At 41.3% G+C, this 18796-nt stretch overlaps 1 protein-coding gene across 3 annotated transcripts in view; it reads left to right on the plus strand.

Moving 5' to 3' along the window:
• The window catches only part of PRKCB (protein kinase C beta), a 386780-nt gene that overhangs the window by 240232 nt on the left and 127752 nt on the right, over positions 1-18796 (plus strand). For all 3 annotated transcript variants that reach the window (XM_002826246.5, XM_024233705.3, XM_054533655.2), the window contains 2 exons: positions 16926-17082; positions 18297-18431. In XM_002826246.5, the coding sequence (XP_002826292.3) occupies positions 16926-17082; positions 18297-18431 (292 nt within the window). The remainder of the gene's footprint in view (positions 1-16925; positions 17083-18296; positions 18432-18796) is intronic.

The following is an 18796-nucleotide window of genomic DNA, read 5'->3' on the forward strand; positions in this document are numbered from 1 at the left end:
CTGCCATAGAACGTGTGACCATGGTTATGGATTTCATAAGGGGCACCCTAAGAGGGAAAAATAATCTGACCCAGATGGATCTTCTGAGGCATTGTGATGTTGTGACTAAGAGTGCAGCCTTGGGAGGAAGACAGCGAGGGTTCAAATCCCTCTCTACTGTTATCAGCTCTCTGTATACCTTGGACAAGTCACTCAACCCCCTCAGCTCTCAGGTTCCACATCAGTAAAATGGGGAAAACAGTAACACTCACATCATAAGGTTCTTATAAGGATTCAATGAGATAATTCATGTGCAGTCCTTAGAATAGTGCTTGGCTCATACAGTAAGAGCTCATTCACCGTTAACTATTATTATTTAATCTATTTTCTATCATATTTTGGAATAAAACATTTTGGCTTACTAAAAAAGAACAAAAAGAACATGTATTTAAAATCAGTAGGCAACAGTGAGTCAGTGAGGATGTTCTCAGAGTAGGAATGACATGATAAGATCTGCGTTCTGGGAAGATTAATTTGTCTGAAGCTTATAGGGTGACCTGAGAGGAGACGAGGAGGGGAGGGAAATCTGTCAGGAGGCTGATGCAATGGTCTAAGCTGCTTTGTGCAATATGGCAGCCACTAGCCACGTGGGGCTATTTAAATTTAAATTAACAAGCTTGGCCTGGTAGCTCATGCCTGTAATCCCAACACTTTGGGAGGCCAAGGTGGAAGGATTGCTTGAGGCCAGGAGTTTGAGACCAATCTGAGCAACATAGCGAAAACTTGCCTCTACAAAAAATAAAATTAGCCAAATGTGCTGGCATATGCCTATAGTCCCAGCTACTCGGGAGGCTGAGGCAGAAGGCTCACATGAGCCCAAGAGGTTGAGACTACAGTGAGCCATGATTGCACCACGCACTGTAGCCTGGGTGACAGAGCAAGACCCTATCTCAAAATAAATAAATAAATAAATAAATTTAATTAAAGAAAATTAAATAAAATGCAAAACTCAATTTTTCCAACACAATAGCCACATTTCAGGTATTCAGTGGCCTCATGTGGCTAGGGATTACTATAGTGGACAGCAAACACTTCCATTATTTTAGAAAGTTCTATTGGACAGTGTAACTGTAATAGGTTCACTGCCCAATGCATGCAGCAAGTCAATACACTAAGACACTGTGTTGCAGCAGAGAAATAGGTTTAATTGTAGGGAAGAGACAGGAGGAAACCTCAAATCTGTCTCCCAGAGGAGTTTAGGGCTAGGATTTTTAAGGGTTTTGCAGTGGGCTGAAGTGTGGAGATTGTTGATTGGTGGAAAAGAGCAGGATGGAGTCATGGGACAGGGAGATAAAGAAGCTGTGTTCTCTTGCTGATTCAATTCCTCTGTTTGGGGTCTTTAAACTGGTTGGCATCAGCTATTCTGCTGGAATTCAGGATCTGCTTAAGCAACGCTTAAACAAAAGCCTATGATTCTAACGTCAGAAATCCTATCTATAGGAACAATGAGGTTGCAAATGGTCAGTATCCAGTGTTACCTGACTTCCAGTTGCAAGGAAGTGGGTCAAAGTTAGCCTGATTAATGCTGAATTGTAACTATATTTCTGTCCAGAATTCTTCCTACCCTGGTGAGGCTGGCTTCAACAGCACTGGTCAAAAGCAGTGGTTTTCATACATGAGTGTCACATCAGAGTCATCTGGAAGGTGTGTTAAAATACAGGTTGCTGGGTTCCATCCTCAATTCAGCGGGTCTGGGCAGGGCCTGAGATCATGCATTTCTTTTTTTTTTTTTTTTTTGTTATTATACTTTAAGTTCTAGGGTACGTGTGCACAATGTACAGGTTTGTTACATATGTATACATGTGCCATGTTGGTGTGCTGCACCCACTAACTCGTCATTTACATTAGGTGGGAGGGATAACATTAGGAGATCATGCATTTCCAATGAGTTCCCAGGTGATGCTGACGCTGCTAGTCTGGGCCACACCCTTTGAGAACCACTCTCTGAAACAGGACTTCTCAGCCATGGTGTGAGGGAAAGCGGAGTTGTTTGGAGCATGTGAAAAGTCTTATTTATATGCCCCAGTTAAGCCCAATTGGGATTTGGACTCAGCCTCTTTCCAGGATTGGCAGTTGTTGGCAGATGCACAGGAGTGCTTTTGGCTTTTCTGGTTAAAAGAGGTGAAAGGTCGGGCTAATTCAGAGTATGGAGAGCAGAGGGGTGAATCATGGAGCAAAAAGGTGGCATTATCTGCTTCTTCATCCATTCTCTCTGTCATCCTGGAGCTCAGCTTTTGGAGCCTGATAGGGAGAAAGACTGAGACAGAAGCTTTCAGAACTGAGAAGTCAGAATTCACTGGCTTTGTTCCTCACTAATACCTTGACAACTTTCTCCCTAAGGCAGTGGATGACTCACGTCTAGCTGCATGGTCTGGGGGGAGGAGCCTCAGGGTACAAGTGACAGAATTCAATGAAGTGCAAAGTGGGAGAAACAGGCACTTCAAACCTCAACGTATTACATTGCTACAAGTGTGCTTTAGTTCACTGTTTGAGTCGCAGAAGGAAACAGCATAGGGCTTGCTCTCAGGGAGCCGGAGTATAGCGTCTGCTGATGGCCAGGGTCACTGGAATATTTGCCTCTGTCTGGGCAGAGTTTGGAATAACAGGCAGAGGCATAGGGTGGGGGCTGTGCTGGAACTCTGTCTGTCTCAGCTGTGTACCCTTTTATAGATGGTCATCGGATTTGTATTTGCATCTCAGTGTAGTTAGACATTCTTCCAGAACACTCCAGCAGTGCTTCTGTGCCTGCTGGAAAATAGCTGCAGCTCTCTCCTAAGGCAGCTCTTCCCGCAGTCCCAGCTGCTCCCCTGGGATCCTCCTTGGACCTCTCCACAGCCTGGCAAGTAAAGTTAGCACCTGGGCATATCAGGGGGCCTATAGGACCCTGTTCCAATACTGAGCACATCATCAGTACTGGTTAGCTTGTGCTTGGGCTGTGCCATTTGGAAGTATTTTGAAGATGCACATGCGCGCGTGTGTGTGTCTGTGTGTCTACAGTGGTGAAGAATGGAGGGATATGGGATGGGGCAGATTCAGTAGATGCCTTGAGATATGGATAGTTTGGTAAAATTATGATAATAAGAAAATGGAAAGGATGCCAGTTTCCTTCCAGCTAGTTAAGACCCATTACTTTACTCATCGACCCACTTAACCCATCCATCCATCCACTCATGCATTCATCTCTCCATCCATCCATCCATCCATCCATCCATCCATCCATCCAATCCATACATTCATCCATCTGTCTAATCCATCCATCCATCCATACATGCATTCATCTCTCCATCCATCCATCCATCCAGTTCATACATTCATCCATACATTCATCCATCTGTCTAACCCATTCATCCATCCACTCAGCCAACCCATCCATCCATGTAATCATATATCCGTTTAGGATAAATGTATCCAGCACTCTCTTTTAGTGCTTCTGTGTGACTGAGGATGTTTGACAATGAAAGGAGGAAGCATTCATCTGCTGGGACCCCTTCTAACAGATGTTTTCTTCTCCCTTCGTCCCTGAACAACAGTAGAAGAAACAGGAAACTTGTCTTCAAATGGTAGCCCTTTTCCCTGACTGTCTGAGGATCATGGTCCGAGAATGTGCCTCTCAGTTTTTAAAAATCCTTGAATTCCATGATTCAGTGATGTGGTTAATGTAGACAGGCCTCTTCTATCAAAGCAGGGAGCCTATTGAAGATATGAGAAAATATGCACTGTTTCTCTAGAGAAGGGAAGTAAACCCGCCTTCTTCAGAGCTGGGAAGGCTTTTGTCCCAAGCTTCTGAAAATTAAACCCATCACTTAGCGTTCTCACTGAGCAGATTGCGGGGCTTCTGGCCCTATGCTGCTTGGGTTGTGCAGAGCTGCCGACAGACAGTTTTGATTGAATGTCCAAATTAAGCTGCCAAGTAGCGACTCTGCAGCTCCAGGGACTCCATGTTAGTATTTATGTCACATCTTTAGAAATAATCGCATTGCAAAGCAGCACCCAGAGCCATGTCTGCAGCCGCTGCAGTGTGGGAGAGGGGGCTGTTGAACACCTCCTGGCTCCATGCTTCATGCTGCATTAACTCAGCACCCAAGCAAGGGTGGGGCCCCATGGCACGCCATCCTGGTTCCTGTCCCGAGGATGTGAGTGAGAAATTGGTAAACCTAGTCTGTCCTTCTTGTTTTCACTTAACTTGAGGCAGGAGGTGGTCTCCAAACAAGAAATAAAGCTAACTTATTGGATGCCTGACTCCCAAACCATCTGTCCTAGGTAGATAGAAAGACCCTCAGGGCCAACCTGAGGGGAACAGATGTTTATGGGGGGCAGGTTTACTCTTGTTTTTCCAAGCTGGGCTGAAGAGCTCCTCTTCCATCTGCATCAAGCCCTGAAAACTCTGCCGTGCGTGAGTAAAGTAGCAAGTGCTGCATCCCCCAGTGAGATCCAGTGGTGACATTGCCCACACCACTGGGGAATGCCAGTTATTAAGAGACTGGGCTTGTGGGAGCTCAAAAGTGGACTAACCCAGATCTTCCCTGTCAAGGGAAATGGTTTCTAGACTTGTGGGGTTGTGGTTATGTGGAGTCAGAGTAAGTGTGGAGCAGCGCTGGGAACTATAGGACTCTGAATGATCAGGGAAACCTCTGTAGAAAATAGTTGACACTAAACTGGGTTTAGGGGGTCATAAAACCTCCAAGATTTCAAAGCTTCTGGGTCCCAGGAGGACTCAGTTACTGAGCACAAAAGTTGCATGGTTTTGGTGTCAGGCCTCTGAGCCCAAGCTAAGCCATCATATCCCCTGTGACCTGCACGTATACATCCAGATGGCCTGAAGCAACTGAAGATCCACAAAAGAAGTGAAAATAGCCTTAACTAATGACATTCCACCATTGTGATTTGTTCCTGCCCCACCCTAACTGATACGATATATTCTCCCCCGCCCTTAAGAAGGTACTTTGTACGCCTATCCCAAACCTATAAGAACTAATGATAATCCCATCATCCTTTGCTGACTCTCTTTTCGGACTCAGCCTGCCTGCACCCAGGTGAAATAAACAGCCTTGCTGCTCACACAAAGCCTGTTTGGTGGTCTCTTCACACGGACACGAGTGACATTTGGCAGTGTTGCAAAACTCTCAGAAGTCCAAGTATCAGCTGGACTGAACCTTGGGGCACCCACGTTGTGTCTAGTTCCAGTTTGTTAAGAATTATGTGCACAAGACCAGCCCCCCTTTTACACAATGATTTCTTTCTCTCAGATTTAGAGTAACATTTTTTTTTCCTAACTAAAAATGTAATTAATGCTCAACTGAGACCATATATTGAATGTCTCCTTCTTCCAAATTCCCACTGAAGTGACAAAGAGATTAAAAATGGAAAAAAATTGATCAGGGTGACAAACCAGAAAAGTGGTATCAATCAGATGCCAGAATCTTTGGGGAATTTTTCTAAGACACAATTCAGACAATCCAAGCTGATTTTGTGTCCTCTTTTCCAACATCTAAGCCTCTTATACAATACTTTTAAAAAATGTAATTGCATTGATTGGTACTTTCAGAACAATGTTAAATTATAGTAGTGATGGTGGGCATTCTTAATTTGATTGTGGCGTTAATAGATATGCCTCTAGAGTTTTACCAGTAAGCATAATGAAGGCTGTTGGTATATTTATTACGTCAAGAAAAGCATTCATTTATTTCTATTTTTCTAAGTGTTAAAGGGACGAATGGTTATTGAATTTTGTCAGTTGCCTTTTTCGTCATTTTTTAAGATAATTATATAGTTTTTCTCCTTTGACCTAGTTTTATAGCGAATCATATTATTAATAGATTTTCTAAAATTATGAAAGATTTTTATTTGAAGAGTGTGTGATCGGTTTCTAGCTTTTGAAAGATCACTTTGGTGGGGGAGTGAAGGAAGGGCTCAATAGAAGATCGCAGGCAGAAAACCAATGAGGAGGATCTTAATTTCACCAGGAGAGGAAAAGTGAGTGGCCAGGCAGCAATCATATGAGCAGCTGCTGTTTATGAATCACTCATCACCTGCCCAGCACAATACCAGGATTCAAATATAACTTAATAATCACAGTAATTCTATGGCACACTTATTATTGTTCAGATGTCAGTGATATGAATAGTAAGGACTCAGGTACACAAAATGAGAAAGAGGCAGATCAAACAGCACGGGGTTGTAGACTGCACCAAAGGGAGGAGACCAGAATGATTTCTAGATTCTTACTGGGGCAGTTGGGTAGATAGTTCAACACTCACTAAGACTGGCATTGAAAGACAGGGAGGAGACATGGTGGTGTCGGGGAGCAGGAGGATAATGAGTGTTGTTGGACATGTTGAGTTTAGCTTGCATATGGGACATCCAGTACAAGATAGCCAGTGGACAGTTGTACATACAGTCATAAAGGTCAGTAAAGAGGTGTGGGTGGGAGTTGTCAGTATTTAGGTAGAAGTAAAATCATTAGAGTAGAGCCCCTGGAAAAATACGGAAACTAACAAACAAACTTCCGAATAATCCATGGTTTAGTTCAAAGAGGAAGTCTCAAGGGAAATAAGAAAATATTTTGAACTGAAAGAAAATAAAAGTATAACACATGATACTTCGTGGAATCCAGATTAAAAAGTGCTTAAAATGAAATTTATATTGGTAAATTCTACCAACACTTAAAGATGAAATAATACTGATTCTCCTAAAAAGTAGATGAGAAGGGAACAGTTTTCAACCTATTTTATGAGGCTAGCATTACCCTCATACCAAAACCAGACAAAAATAGTACAAGAAAACTACAAGCAAATATCTCAAATATTTTCTTCCAGTTCGTCGTTTGTGTTTTGCAGAACAAATGTTTTTAAACTTTAATAAAGTATAATTTATCATATTTTTCTTTTATAGGTCATGTTTTTAGTGTCATGTGTAAGAACTCTTTGTAAACATAAATATAAAAATCTTCATAGAAATATTAGCAAATGAAATTCAGCAATATATAAATGAAAAATACACTCCGACCAAATGAGTTTTATCCTGAGAATGCAAGCTGGCTTAATAATAAAAATAAATCAACCAATGTAATTTACCATATTAATAATCTAAAGAAAGAAAAAAATGAACATATCAATTGATGCAGAAAAAATTGGGCAAAATTCAATATTCATTTATGATGAAAGTTCTCAGCACACTAGAAATAGAAGGGAACTTTCTTGACCCAATAAGAAGTATCTACCAAAAACCTGTAACATACTTAATGATGAAAAACTGCGTGCTTTCCCATTAAGCTATGAAACAAAACTAAAATGTTCATCCTCCCCAGTCCTATTCAACATCATGTCATAACCAGCACAGTAAGACAAAAAAATTTTTTAAAGGCATATGGGGCTCGGCTCAGTGGCTCATGCCTGTAATCCCAGCACTTTGGGAGCCTGAGGTGGGTGGATCATCTGAGGTCAGGAGTTCGAGACCAGCCTGGCCAACATGGTGAAACCCCACATCTACTAAAAATACAAAAATTAGCCAGGCGTGGTGGCAGATACCTGTAGTCTCACTTGCTTGGGAGTAGGCAGGAGAATTGCTTAAACCTGGGAGGCGGAGGTTGCTGTGAGCTGAGATTGCACCACTGCACTCCAGCCTGGGTGATAGAGCAAGACTCTGTCTCAAAAAAGTAATAATAAAATAAAAAATAAAAGCCATATGGAATGAAAAGGAAAAAAAGCAAAATTGTTTCTATACACAGAAAACAGTATTGTTTATGTAGAAAATCCACAAGAATCTACCAAGAAATTACTAGAAATAATGAGTGAGTTTAGCTAGGTTGCAGCATACAAGGTCAACACACAAAAATCAATTGTATTTCTATATATTAACAACTAGAAACCAAAAATTTTAAAAATACTACTTACAGCAGCTCCAAAACAAAGGAAATATTTAGGTGTAAATCTAACAACGCATGTCTAGAATCTATATGCTAAAAATTCCAAAACACTGAAAGAAATCAAAGAATACCTAAATAAATGAAGAGATAACCCATGTTCATGGATTGGAAGACTCAGCAGAGTGAAGATAGCAAGTCTTACGATTGATTTGTAGACTTAATGTGTCTACAGGAAACGTCAGTGCATTTACTTGGGAAAACACACCACACCCAGCACACAAGTAGTGCCTACTGCAGAAAATGTAATAAGTAATATGGAAACAAGCTTAAGGAGTGCTCCCAATGGGGATGGCAGGGGAAAGGGACAAATAAATAAATATAACCACTAAATAAATGACAGATGTAGAGAACAAATAGCATTTATCCATGGGTAAATGAGTATCAGATATTCCTAGAGAAAAGACCAGAGCAAATGGAAAAGCATCTATACTGTATTCAAAGTAGAGTTCAAGACAAATATATAATATAGTATATAAAATGAGTCTTTTATTTATGGTAAGTAAAGTCTGGGGATAAAAAGTAATCATGAACCTAGGGCGAAAATGCATAAAGCAAAAACTAGAAATGAAAGGAGAAATTTACAGAAATACTATAATAGAAGGGCTTTAAAAACACACTTTGTCAGTCTTGGACAGATAAAAGAGGTTAAGAAAATGGATATAGATAATTTAAATAATATAATTAGAGTGAATATAAAATACCTCTCTATCTTGAATCCTGGACCCTTCAATAAAAGAATTACATTTTTTCCCTAGTATTCACAAAATTAGTGATATATTAACTTGTTAAGGAAACCTCATTAAATTCCCTCCAAAACGCCCCCAGAAATTGCTCAGCCCACATTTTCCAATAAAAATAAAACAGAACTAGAAATTAATGACAAAAACATAAAATACCAAAGATCAATGGATGAGTGAGATGGAGGTAGGAATCAGATGGGAGCCTCAAGAATTGAAATCTTGAAATTGCTTCTGTAAGGAATGGGAAATTAACTAGGAACACCCAATAGGTTTGACAAGCAGTGTGCGGGACCTTGCTGTGGTTGGAGATCATGGGTATATAGTGGCATGAAGCCCCTGTGTGTGACACTTTCCCCTGGGGACACTCTCTAGAGCAAATTTCACTCATGGTTGAGGGTATACACACAGGATGTTGAAGAGACAGGAAGGTAAGGACATTTAAGCCACTGGTCAGAAGCGATTGAATGGCTTTTCCATATGGGAAGGAGTAGGGAGGAAGTAAAACTGTAGCAATGCACTGATGGACCAGGGGAAAGGAAACAGTTGAGGAACTGGAGGGTTTGATGAAATGAAAAAAAAAAAAAAAAAAGCCAGGTAAAGGGAGTAGAGACATAAAAGGATAAACTATCACTGGAGAGTTCAGAGGCTATGCCATATCAGGTGAAACTCCAAATGCCTGGATTGGAGTGGAGAGGAGGTCATAAGAAGAATGGGTGATACGTTTGACTTCACGTCGTCTATTATTCTTAGACCTCCTCCAAGATTCATTTTGTATGAAAACCACATTGGAGGGATACTCTTTTAGCCCTGGAATTTATCTTGATTGTTACATAATTTCGTCTAAATTCTCTGAAAGGAGAAAGGAAATCAACATTTGTTGAGCCTCTGCCATGTGCCTTACATTCCACTTTGACACTATTATCCTCTATCATTAGGGTAGTCATATAATTTATTGTTAAAATTTGGACTCTCTTAAGAGTGAGAGGACAACAGTTCTAAATTGAGGTTGCTCTGGGAAAACTGGGATGGATGGTCACCCCCACTATTATCCAAGAGCCCATTTGAGTTGTCTGTAGGTTTGTGAGAATTTGGGGGTGGGGAGACAAAGGCTCAGAAAAGCCATTTGAATAAGATCACCCAGTTAGTGAGAGTCGTGGCAGAGGTAGAACTGACAACCGTGTCTGCCTGACTCTGAAGTCTAGCCATTGCTAACTTAGTTCCTGATTCACCACGCTAGCTCTCCACCATTGTTTCACTAGCTGTGGCTTGACAGGCTCTCTTCTTGACAGACACCATGACAGTCCCAGCTGGAAGTCTGTCTCAGCACAGATAATTAGATGTGTGATAACTGTACCACTGCCAGCAATGACGGGAAGCCAGCTGTTCTAGGAGCCTTTGGGACCACGATGTGCTCGGGAGGACTTTGATGCTGGATGTGGGCTGGATGTGGATGCTGGATGTGGTTTGCTGGTTTTGTAATCAGAGCCTATCAGGTGAAGATTATACAGCATGGCCAGTTACAGAGGCTAGGAAGGGGATTCTGAGGGATTCCAGGGCTCATAAAAGCCACAGCATCAGAGAACCTTGGGGTCAGAAACCCCCAGGATTAGAAGAAGTAATAAGTAAACAGGAATCGATGGGACAGAAATCTAGATTGTAGAGCAAAGGGCTAAAGAAGCTTCCAACTTAGGAAGGTATGGCAGGGCAGGGGGGTTCAAGCAAAGTACCAGGTAAACTGTCAGCCACCAGCAGATAACTGAAACAGGAGAGGGGCAGGGCAGGACAGTGAAAATAGGTTATGGCTCTGAAATGATTGACCTGTTTAGTCTCTCCCTCCAACCCTGGTTAGAGCATGTGCTGAGGATGTCCAGCTGACCTCAATGAGCTTATCTTGGGTCTGTGTGTTATTCACCACGGAGCTTATTTTCTGGGTTCTGTGATGCAAACCAAAAGTTTTTAAGTATCACCCTGCAGATCCAATTGCCCTATAAAGTCTTTGAAGGAATAGGATGGGGGTCTCTGAAAGCCAGGGCAATAGATTCTTGGAAACTGTCAAAGCACAACTGAATTTGTAAATAGTTTTAATAACACAATTAATACAAGAATACATTCTCTTTGTCAGAAATTTAAAATGTGATGGATAAAGCTAAAATCTTTATTCACAACCCTCAAATCAGGTTCCTATACCTGTTCCTCAGAGGTGAACATTATTTTAAATCAATTTTGGGTATATCTTTTCAGACTCTTTTCTATATATTTACATTCATATATGACCTTGTAGAAAATGCATTTTACTGTACCTTTCTTTTAAATATTTGGAGGGCCTTTAAAATTTTTTTATTCTGACATAATCTCAAAATGACAGAAAATTGCAACAACAGTAAAATAAATTTCTGTATACTCTTTACCTGATGTACTAATTGTTTATATTTTGCCCCATTTGGTTTAGCATTTTCTCTACTAATGTATTTTTATATATGTGCACATTTTTTTTCTGATCCATCTGAGAGTAAGTTGGGGTCATGGTTTCCACTTATCCTGAAATACTTCAGTTTGTATTTCCCAAGAACAAAAATATTCTTAGTACATTTATTCAAATGAGGAAATGCAATATTGGCTCAGTGCTATTATCTGACAGTTCAGCTCCAGATTTCACTAATTGAACCACTAATGCCTTCACGCTTTTTTCTTAAAGAGGCACTATATTGCCCTCATCTTCTTTTTTCAACATACTTCATCTTGCTTTTTTCAACACGTTTCTGCATATAGATAACCCAATGTTATCGGTATGGGCAAAGTACGTCACAGTATGCATGCGCCATAAATTATTTACTGCTTCCCCCATTGGTGGGCACTCAGGTTATTTCCTACTTTTATAATTGCACACATCCTCAGGCTGAATGTTAGTGGGTATTACTTTGGATTAATGTTCTTTTATTTTTCTTTAATAAATCCTTCATTGGAATGAATTACTGTTTTGAGGACACACAGTGAGGACAAAGCAAGACTCACAATATTGAGGAAAGTTCCTTCAAAAGGAGTTAAATAAGAGATGCTCCTGATTCACATAATGTGGGATCAGGATATGAAAGCAGCACAATTATTCCGAGTTTTCTGACAGATAATTGTATCTTCTTAGAAAGAAAAAACAATTAAGGAATTGTTGGTGAAGAACAATTCTTGGAAAAATAGTTAACATGCATGCTATCTTTTTATGGATTCAGTGCTGTCTTAGGGAACTTGGACCAGAATGCAGAGGCCTCACTTGCTCCAAAGACCCTTAAACAGAAACAGGCAGACCTCACCCTGCACCCAGAGCCCCATGCCCAGGGCAAGCAGTGTTCTCTGGACCAGGACACGCTTCTCCTATACACTTAGCAAACTTCCACCAGTGGGGACGTTTGCTATTTCTGCTTTGTGTGAAGCATTTGGTACCATCTGGGTTGGCTGGGTTTCAACAAAGATAGTAAAGAAACATTTATCAAGAAAAATCAAAGTCGGTCTCGCCAAGTGTGGTCTAGAGAGATTTGCTTCCGCGGTACATATGCGGCTCTCTTGCTGCTGGGAAACACGACTCAACTTTGAAACGCTTCAGGAGGGACAGCCCTTTGGATCTTAGCCTGCAGCTACTGTCAGCTGCTCATGATAGATGGTTTTAGTAGCCAGAGCTCTTGGAGATGTGAATGCCAGTAGTCTCAGGATGCATTCCACAGCATTCCATTGCACAGAATGTTTTGGCCCCTTTGGTAGATAATAAGCTCAAAAGGACAAAAGTAGAAGAAAGGACCTATAAAGGTGAGGGAAGAGGTGGAGTCATGCCTCAGTGAGTAATGTTTGGCTCTGCAATGATTAGATTCCCAAGAAAAGGTCATTCTTGGCTGCACACAGTGGCTCACACCTGTAATCCCAGCACTTCGGGAGGCCCAAGCGAGAGGATCACTCATGGCCAGGAGTTTGACACCAGCCTGAGTAACATAGTGAAACTCCATCTCTACAAAATTTTTTTAAAAGTTAGCTGGGTGTAGTGGCACATGCCTGTAGTCCCAGCTATTCAGGATGCTGAGGTGGTAGCATTGCTTGATCCTGGGAGATCAAGGCTGCAGTGAGCCGTGATCGCGCCACCGCACTCCAGCGAGACCCTGTGTCAAAAAAAAAAAAAAAAATTACTCTTAAACCACCAGTCTTGAGATTGACAGCTTCAAAATACAACACTCTTGTCCAGCAAAGAGCACTCTAAAAGAGCTGTAAATTCCTTAAGCTTATGATAGAAGATCTTTTTCCAGTGACTATCCTTATGGTGTCAGTTCATAAGACTGGGGCGGAGGAGGGGGAGTGGCCTTGCCAGGGAGAAGAAAGATGAGCTGTTTCCTCTTGCCTCTGTGTTGCCAATCAACCAGACAGACAAGCTTCTGGCGCTTCTGAGTGTCTCAATCCTGTGTGTGTGCAGCTCACTATGTGATAGATGTGTCACTCCAAGATCCCAGCCTGGAAACTGGTACATGTTATTTTCCTTGGAAGGCTCAAGAAATGAAAGTAACAGTTGGATATTATATTCTATGGGGAAAATGCATGAGTATTTTGAGAAATTATTATTCTCCAGAACAATGTTACTTAATGTGTGTCTTATAGACTGGCAGCATCAGCATCACATGGAAATGTGTTAGAAAAGCATACGGACAGGTTTCACTGCAAACTTAGGGAATCAGAATCTATCTGTGGGGGTGGGTGCCAGATATATGTGTCTCATGAGTCCTCTGAGTAATTTTTATGCACACTAAGGTTTAAGAAGCTCTCCTGTGGAAGAGTTCAAGTAAACATCGAATGCATTGTTAAGAAGAAAACCACAAATGGTTCCATTTGATGTCAGTACATTTGGAAATGGTTAAGTCTTCATAATAAAAATAGACAAATAGTCAAGGCATGGTGGCTCACACTTGTAATCCTAGCACTTTGGGAGACCAAGGCCGGAGGATCATCTGCATCCAGGAGTTTGAAACCAGTCTGGGCAACATAGACCCCCACCTCTACAAAAATTTTTTAAAAAATTAGTTAGGCATAGGTTGGCAAGCACCTGTAGTCCCAGCTACTTGGAAGGCTGAGGTGGGAGGATCACTTGAGCCCGGGAGGTCGAGGCTGCAGTGAACCATGATCATGCCACTGCACTCCAGCCTGGGTGACAGAGTGAGACCTTGTCTCTCTCTCTCTCTCTCACACACACACACACACACAACAAAAACGTAGTGAAAGAGGGCATTGAATATGAATAAGAATAATAATGAAATAGCAGTAATATATAGCAGTTAACATTTATTGAGTATTTTCTAAGTTCCAGGTTCTGTGCTAAACATGTATATTCTTTATCCAATTTTACTCTTGTAACAACCTATTTTATTGATCAAGAAATTGAGGTTCATATGTGTGAAGTAACTGCGTGGTAAGATGCAGACCCTGGGATCTTGTAGCCCTGTGTCCATGACACTATATGGTCTGTCTTGGGGACAAGATTAACATTTTATTTTGTCCCCTATATCCCCAGGGCCTAGCAGAATGCTTAGCACTTAGTAGGGACTTGCTTGTTGAACTTAACTGATCAAGGTGAACATCTTGCTTTTGGTGTAAAAATGAGATGCAGCTTGCAAGCTGAGATGGGAGATGAATTCAGCCTGTGGAAAAATAGAAGACACTGCCATATTGCTGGAGTGCAGAAAGAATGTCAGCACAGAATAAGTTACAGCTTGCATCCTGGTAGCCGATTCAATGCTTCTCCCATCTCATTTATTTGGTCTCAACGCCTTACTAGCTGTATCATTTTAGGGAAGTCAGTCTTATTTTTTTTCCAGCAATGGTCAGCTGTTTGATTGTAGGAAAAGGACAGAGTAAGAAAGGACAGGTATTTGAATTTAAGTAGGGCTGGGGTATTGTGAGGTAAGTAAAATAAAAAGAAAGAGGGGCAAGGGAGTTGAGGGTCTTTCCAAAGGAGTAGCTAAAATGCAACATAAAATTGAATCTGGAGATGAATGGAGTAAAAGCGAGAGGGAATAGTGGGATCAAGAGAGTGTGGTGGGTTCAAGGGACTGATTGGTGGAGAATGGACTGATGAATAGGGGAAGATTTATTGCAGTAGAATAATAGAACTAATGAACTGGAAAAATAGAAATTGGTGTAAGATAGTAGGGTACTTGAAACTGAGATTGAGAAAGTGGTATAATTTCTGGGATAAATAGGCTCCAGAGCATGACCGTGGTACGAGATGACTATGATTGGGGGTGAGCAAAGGTTGCAGGAAGTGAGGGGGTGCTTTCTCTCCTACATTCCAATATTCTTTCTTCTAATCTGTTTTTCTTGTCTTCTTGAGTTTACAAAATTTCTGGTTTTATTTATGCTGTGGATATTTTTCCAGCCTTTTCCCTATGGGCTGTCTGGGTGCAGGTTATGGGTGATGCATGGATAACAGGTGCATCCTGGTTTAGAGGGTAGCTCTTTATTTCTTACTACACTTATGGAGCACCAGAAAAAAAGTATTAAATAATGGCTATGGTAATGGCTATCTTTGTCTTATTCCTTACTTTAATGGAATTGCATTTATCATGAACCATGGTGCTGTTATTTCAGATAGGCTTTATCCTGTTAAGAAAATTCTCTGCTGTTTCTAGATAACTACAATGGTCTTATGGTTTTCTTCTTTGATCTATAAATATGATGAATATATTGAAAATAGATTTCCTAAGGTTGAACCATCTTTGCATTCCTGATAGGAGTCATTATGTATTCACCTTTTAGCAGATAGTTAGAGTCAATTGGATTGAATGTATTACTGTGGATTGTTCTACTGTAAGTGAGATGATTGACATTGTATCCTTAAGAGGTGTACAATTCTCATTTTCTAGTCTGCTTCCATTGACTACCTGCATTACTGGTTTCTGAATTGATTCCTAATTAACTGCTTCCTGTTTCTCCAAGCTGATGATTTAGTCTCCCTCATCCTTTCTATGGCCAGTTGCATCTTCACTGCTGATTCTCTGCCTCCTTTTCTCCTCTAAGTTCATCTTTTTTTTTTTTTTTTGACAGAGTCTCACTCTGTCGCCCAGGCTGGAGTGCAGTGGCATGATCTCGGCTCACTGCAAGCTCTGCCTCCTGGGTTCACACCATTCTCCTGCCTCAGCCTCCCAAGTAGCTGGGACCACAGGCGCCCACCACCATGCCTGGCTAATTTTTTTGTATTTTTAGTAGAGACAGGGTTTCACCATGTTAGCCTTATAGCCTCCTTTACCTGGGTGTTCTGGAGTCAGAGTGGAGCTGAGCTCTAATGCTGCTGACATTGTTCCAGCCTTCTCTCTATGGGCTGTCTGGGTGCTGGTTATGGATGATATATGGATAATAGGTGTACCTTAGTTTAGAGGGTAATTCTTCCTTTCTTTAGCTTTTTCTTTTTGAATGGAGGTAAAATTAACGTAACATAAAATTAACCATTAACTGTTTTTAAATGTACAATTCAGTGACATTTATAGAATATTCACAGTGTTGGACAACCATCAACTCTCTCTAGTTCTCAGAAATTTTCATCACCTCTAAAAGAAACCCTGTACTCATTAAGCAGTCACTCCCTTTCCCTTTCCCTCCAGCCTCTGGCAACTATTAATAGTAGTCTACTTTCTGTCTCTATGGATTTACCTGTTTGGGATGTTTCATGTAAATGGAATCATACAATATGTGACTTTTTGTGTTGGGGTACACAAATGTTCATAGCAGCAGTATTCACAACAGCCAAAAAGTGGAAACAACCCAACTGTGGATCAACTGCTGAATGGATAAACAAAATGTGAGATATCTATACGATGGAATATTATTCAGTCATGCAAAAAAATGAAATGCTGATACATGCTATAGTGTGGTGAACTTTGAAAACGTTATGCTAAAAGGAAGAAGCCAGCCTTTCCTGTGGGCTTTGTGGAAAATAAGCTTAGAAAACTTACAGTTAATCTTGGTATGGGAAGAGCAGTGTGAAAGTCAGAAATCCATTTTTAACCAACACAGAACAGAGTTGACATCTTATCAGCCCATCTCATTTTGTGTGCTGCTTCAGCTATGGATGTTAATAAAATTAAATTTTTCACTAAACAAGTGTGATGCCAAAGAACCTTCCACAAGTTCTGCAGCTGTCACTGCTTGGTGCTTAAACATGTTGGACAGTATTAATGCAAAAACTGCTTTTTCTTTTTCAGTAAGAGATGCTAAAAACCTTGTACCTATGGACCCCAATGGCCTGTCAGATCCCTACGTAAAACTGAAACTGATTCCCGATCCCAAAAGTGAGAGCAAACAGAAGACCAAAACCATCAAATGCTCCCTCAACCCCGAGTGGAACGAGACATTTAGATTGTAAGTGGAAATGACTGCAGTGAGCATGGGTGGTGGAGGTTGGGTTATGGGCCACCTGAGATCAGGGAGTTCTTCCTCCCTTAGCTTCTGTCTCCTTCCTTCCCTACTTCCCTCCTTTTCTGTCTTCTCCGTCCCTCATTCCTCTCTTTCCCTCCCTTCTCTTCCATCTGCAATTTTGTATTGTGAGCCAAGAAAAAAAATTAGAGCTATTTTTTTAATAGAGATGAGAATGCCTGTGGTGTGGGGGAGTGGGTAGGACAGGAGATGGTGTGATGTGTTGCTAAGTGAAGGCAAGTTGTGGGAGAAATGATGGGGCTCAGCAAACAGGGGGACATAACCTACAGGGTGTGGTGACAGCCTCTGTAGAGTTGGGTTTAAGGATGATGCTTGGCCTGCAGCCTGCTGGGACATCTCCACCAGCCTCCCTTGAGGGTCTTCCCTGGCCAGGGCTCCAAGAATCTGGGAGTCTCTTTTTTATACATCTAGGCATCAGGAGTTGGTTATAACAGCCAATTTACTGAGCATATATGATGTGTGACAAACACTGGGCTAAGCGATCTGACTTCATTGGCTCATTTTATTCCCAATGTAGCGATAGGGCTTATAGAGGTTAAAAAGTATGCCCAAAGTCCCATAGCAAATATGGGGCGGAGTGGGATTCAGCTTCCGGCAGTCTGACTTTAGAGGTCATATTTTTTAGCCATCAGCTAGAAGCACAGTTCCTTGTCCTGTCTCCTCTTCCCTCTCTCAGGGCAAAGCTGGGCCCCTTCTCAGCCTCAGTCAAGGACATGTCTCAGAACAGACAATTTCCCCAGGATTTTTCTCCATGCATTTCCTCAGCCTCATTCTCAACCCACCTGTGTGCAGATATACACACGTACACACCCAATTATGCAATTGATATCTGTATTTCTTATAGGCAATAGAAATTCCTGAATATCCTGAACCCTGTTAAGACATAAGATAACAAAAGTAGTTAGAACTGTTCTTGTCATAGCCAATCTAAGGCCTCTGCCTGTTTAAGCCACAGGCTGTCAAACAGAAAAAGCTCTCACTCCCTGGAGAGCTAGCCTGGGATGGAAACTGAATATGTTTCTTTCAGCAGCTTGTAATCTTTAAAAATTTCTACCTCTAGATCTTGTCCTCTTGTACATTTCTTCTGCTTGAGAAATTACTACAACCTCCACTGATGTCTTTTCTTTTTCTCTATGCAGTCAGCTGAAAGAATCGGACAAAGACAGAAGACTGTCAGTAGAGATCTGGGATTGGGATTTGACCAGCAGGAATGACTTCATGGGATCTTTGTCCTTTGGGATTTCTGAACTGCAAAAAGCCAGTGTTGATGGCTGGTAAGTAAGATTTTGCTTTGAAAGCTACCATACACTTGCTCCGTCAAACACGGGGTCAGGTATGTTTTCCTTTTTCTCCAGAAATTGAAATACTAAAACAGAGTCCCAAAGTGAAGTCTGGTTGATCGGATCTGCCTCGCAGATAAGTTTTGTTTGGTCTTTGTACTAAAAACAAAAAAGAAAGAGGCCAGGCCTGGTGTCTCACACCTGTAATCCCAGCACTCTGGGAGGCCAAGGCAGGTGGATCACTTGAGCTCAGGAGTTTAAGACCAGTCTAGGCAACATGGTGAAACCCCATCTCTACCAAAAACATGAAAAATTAGCTGGGCATGGTGGTGTGTGCCTGTAGTTCCAGCTACTTGGGA

Source organism: Pongo abelii, chromosome 18, assembly GCF_028885655.2.
Source record: "Pongo abelii isolate AG06213 chromosome 18, NHGRI_mPonAbe1-v2.0_pri, whole genome shotgun sequence".
Taxonomy (NCBI): domain Eukaryota; kingdom Metazoa; phylum Chordata; class Mammalia; order Primates; family Hominidae; genus Pongo; species Pongo abelii.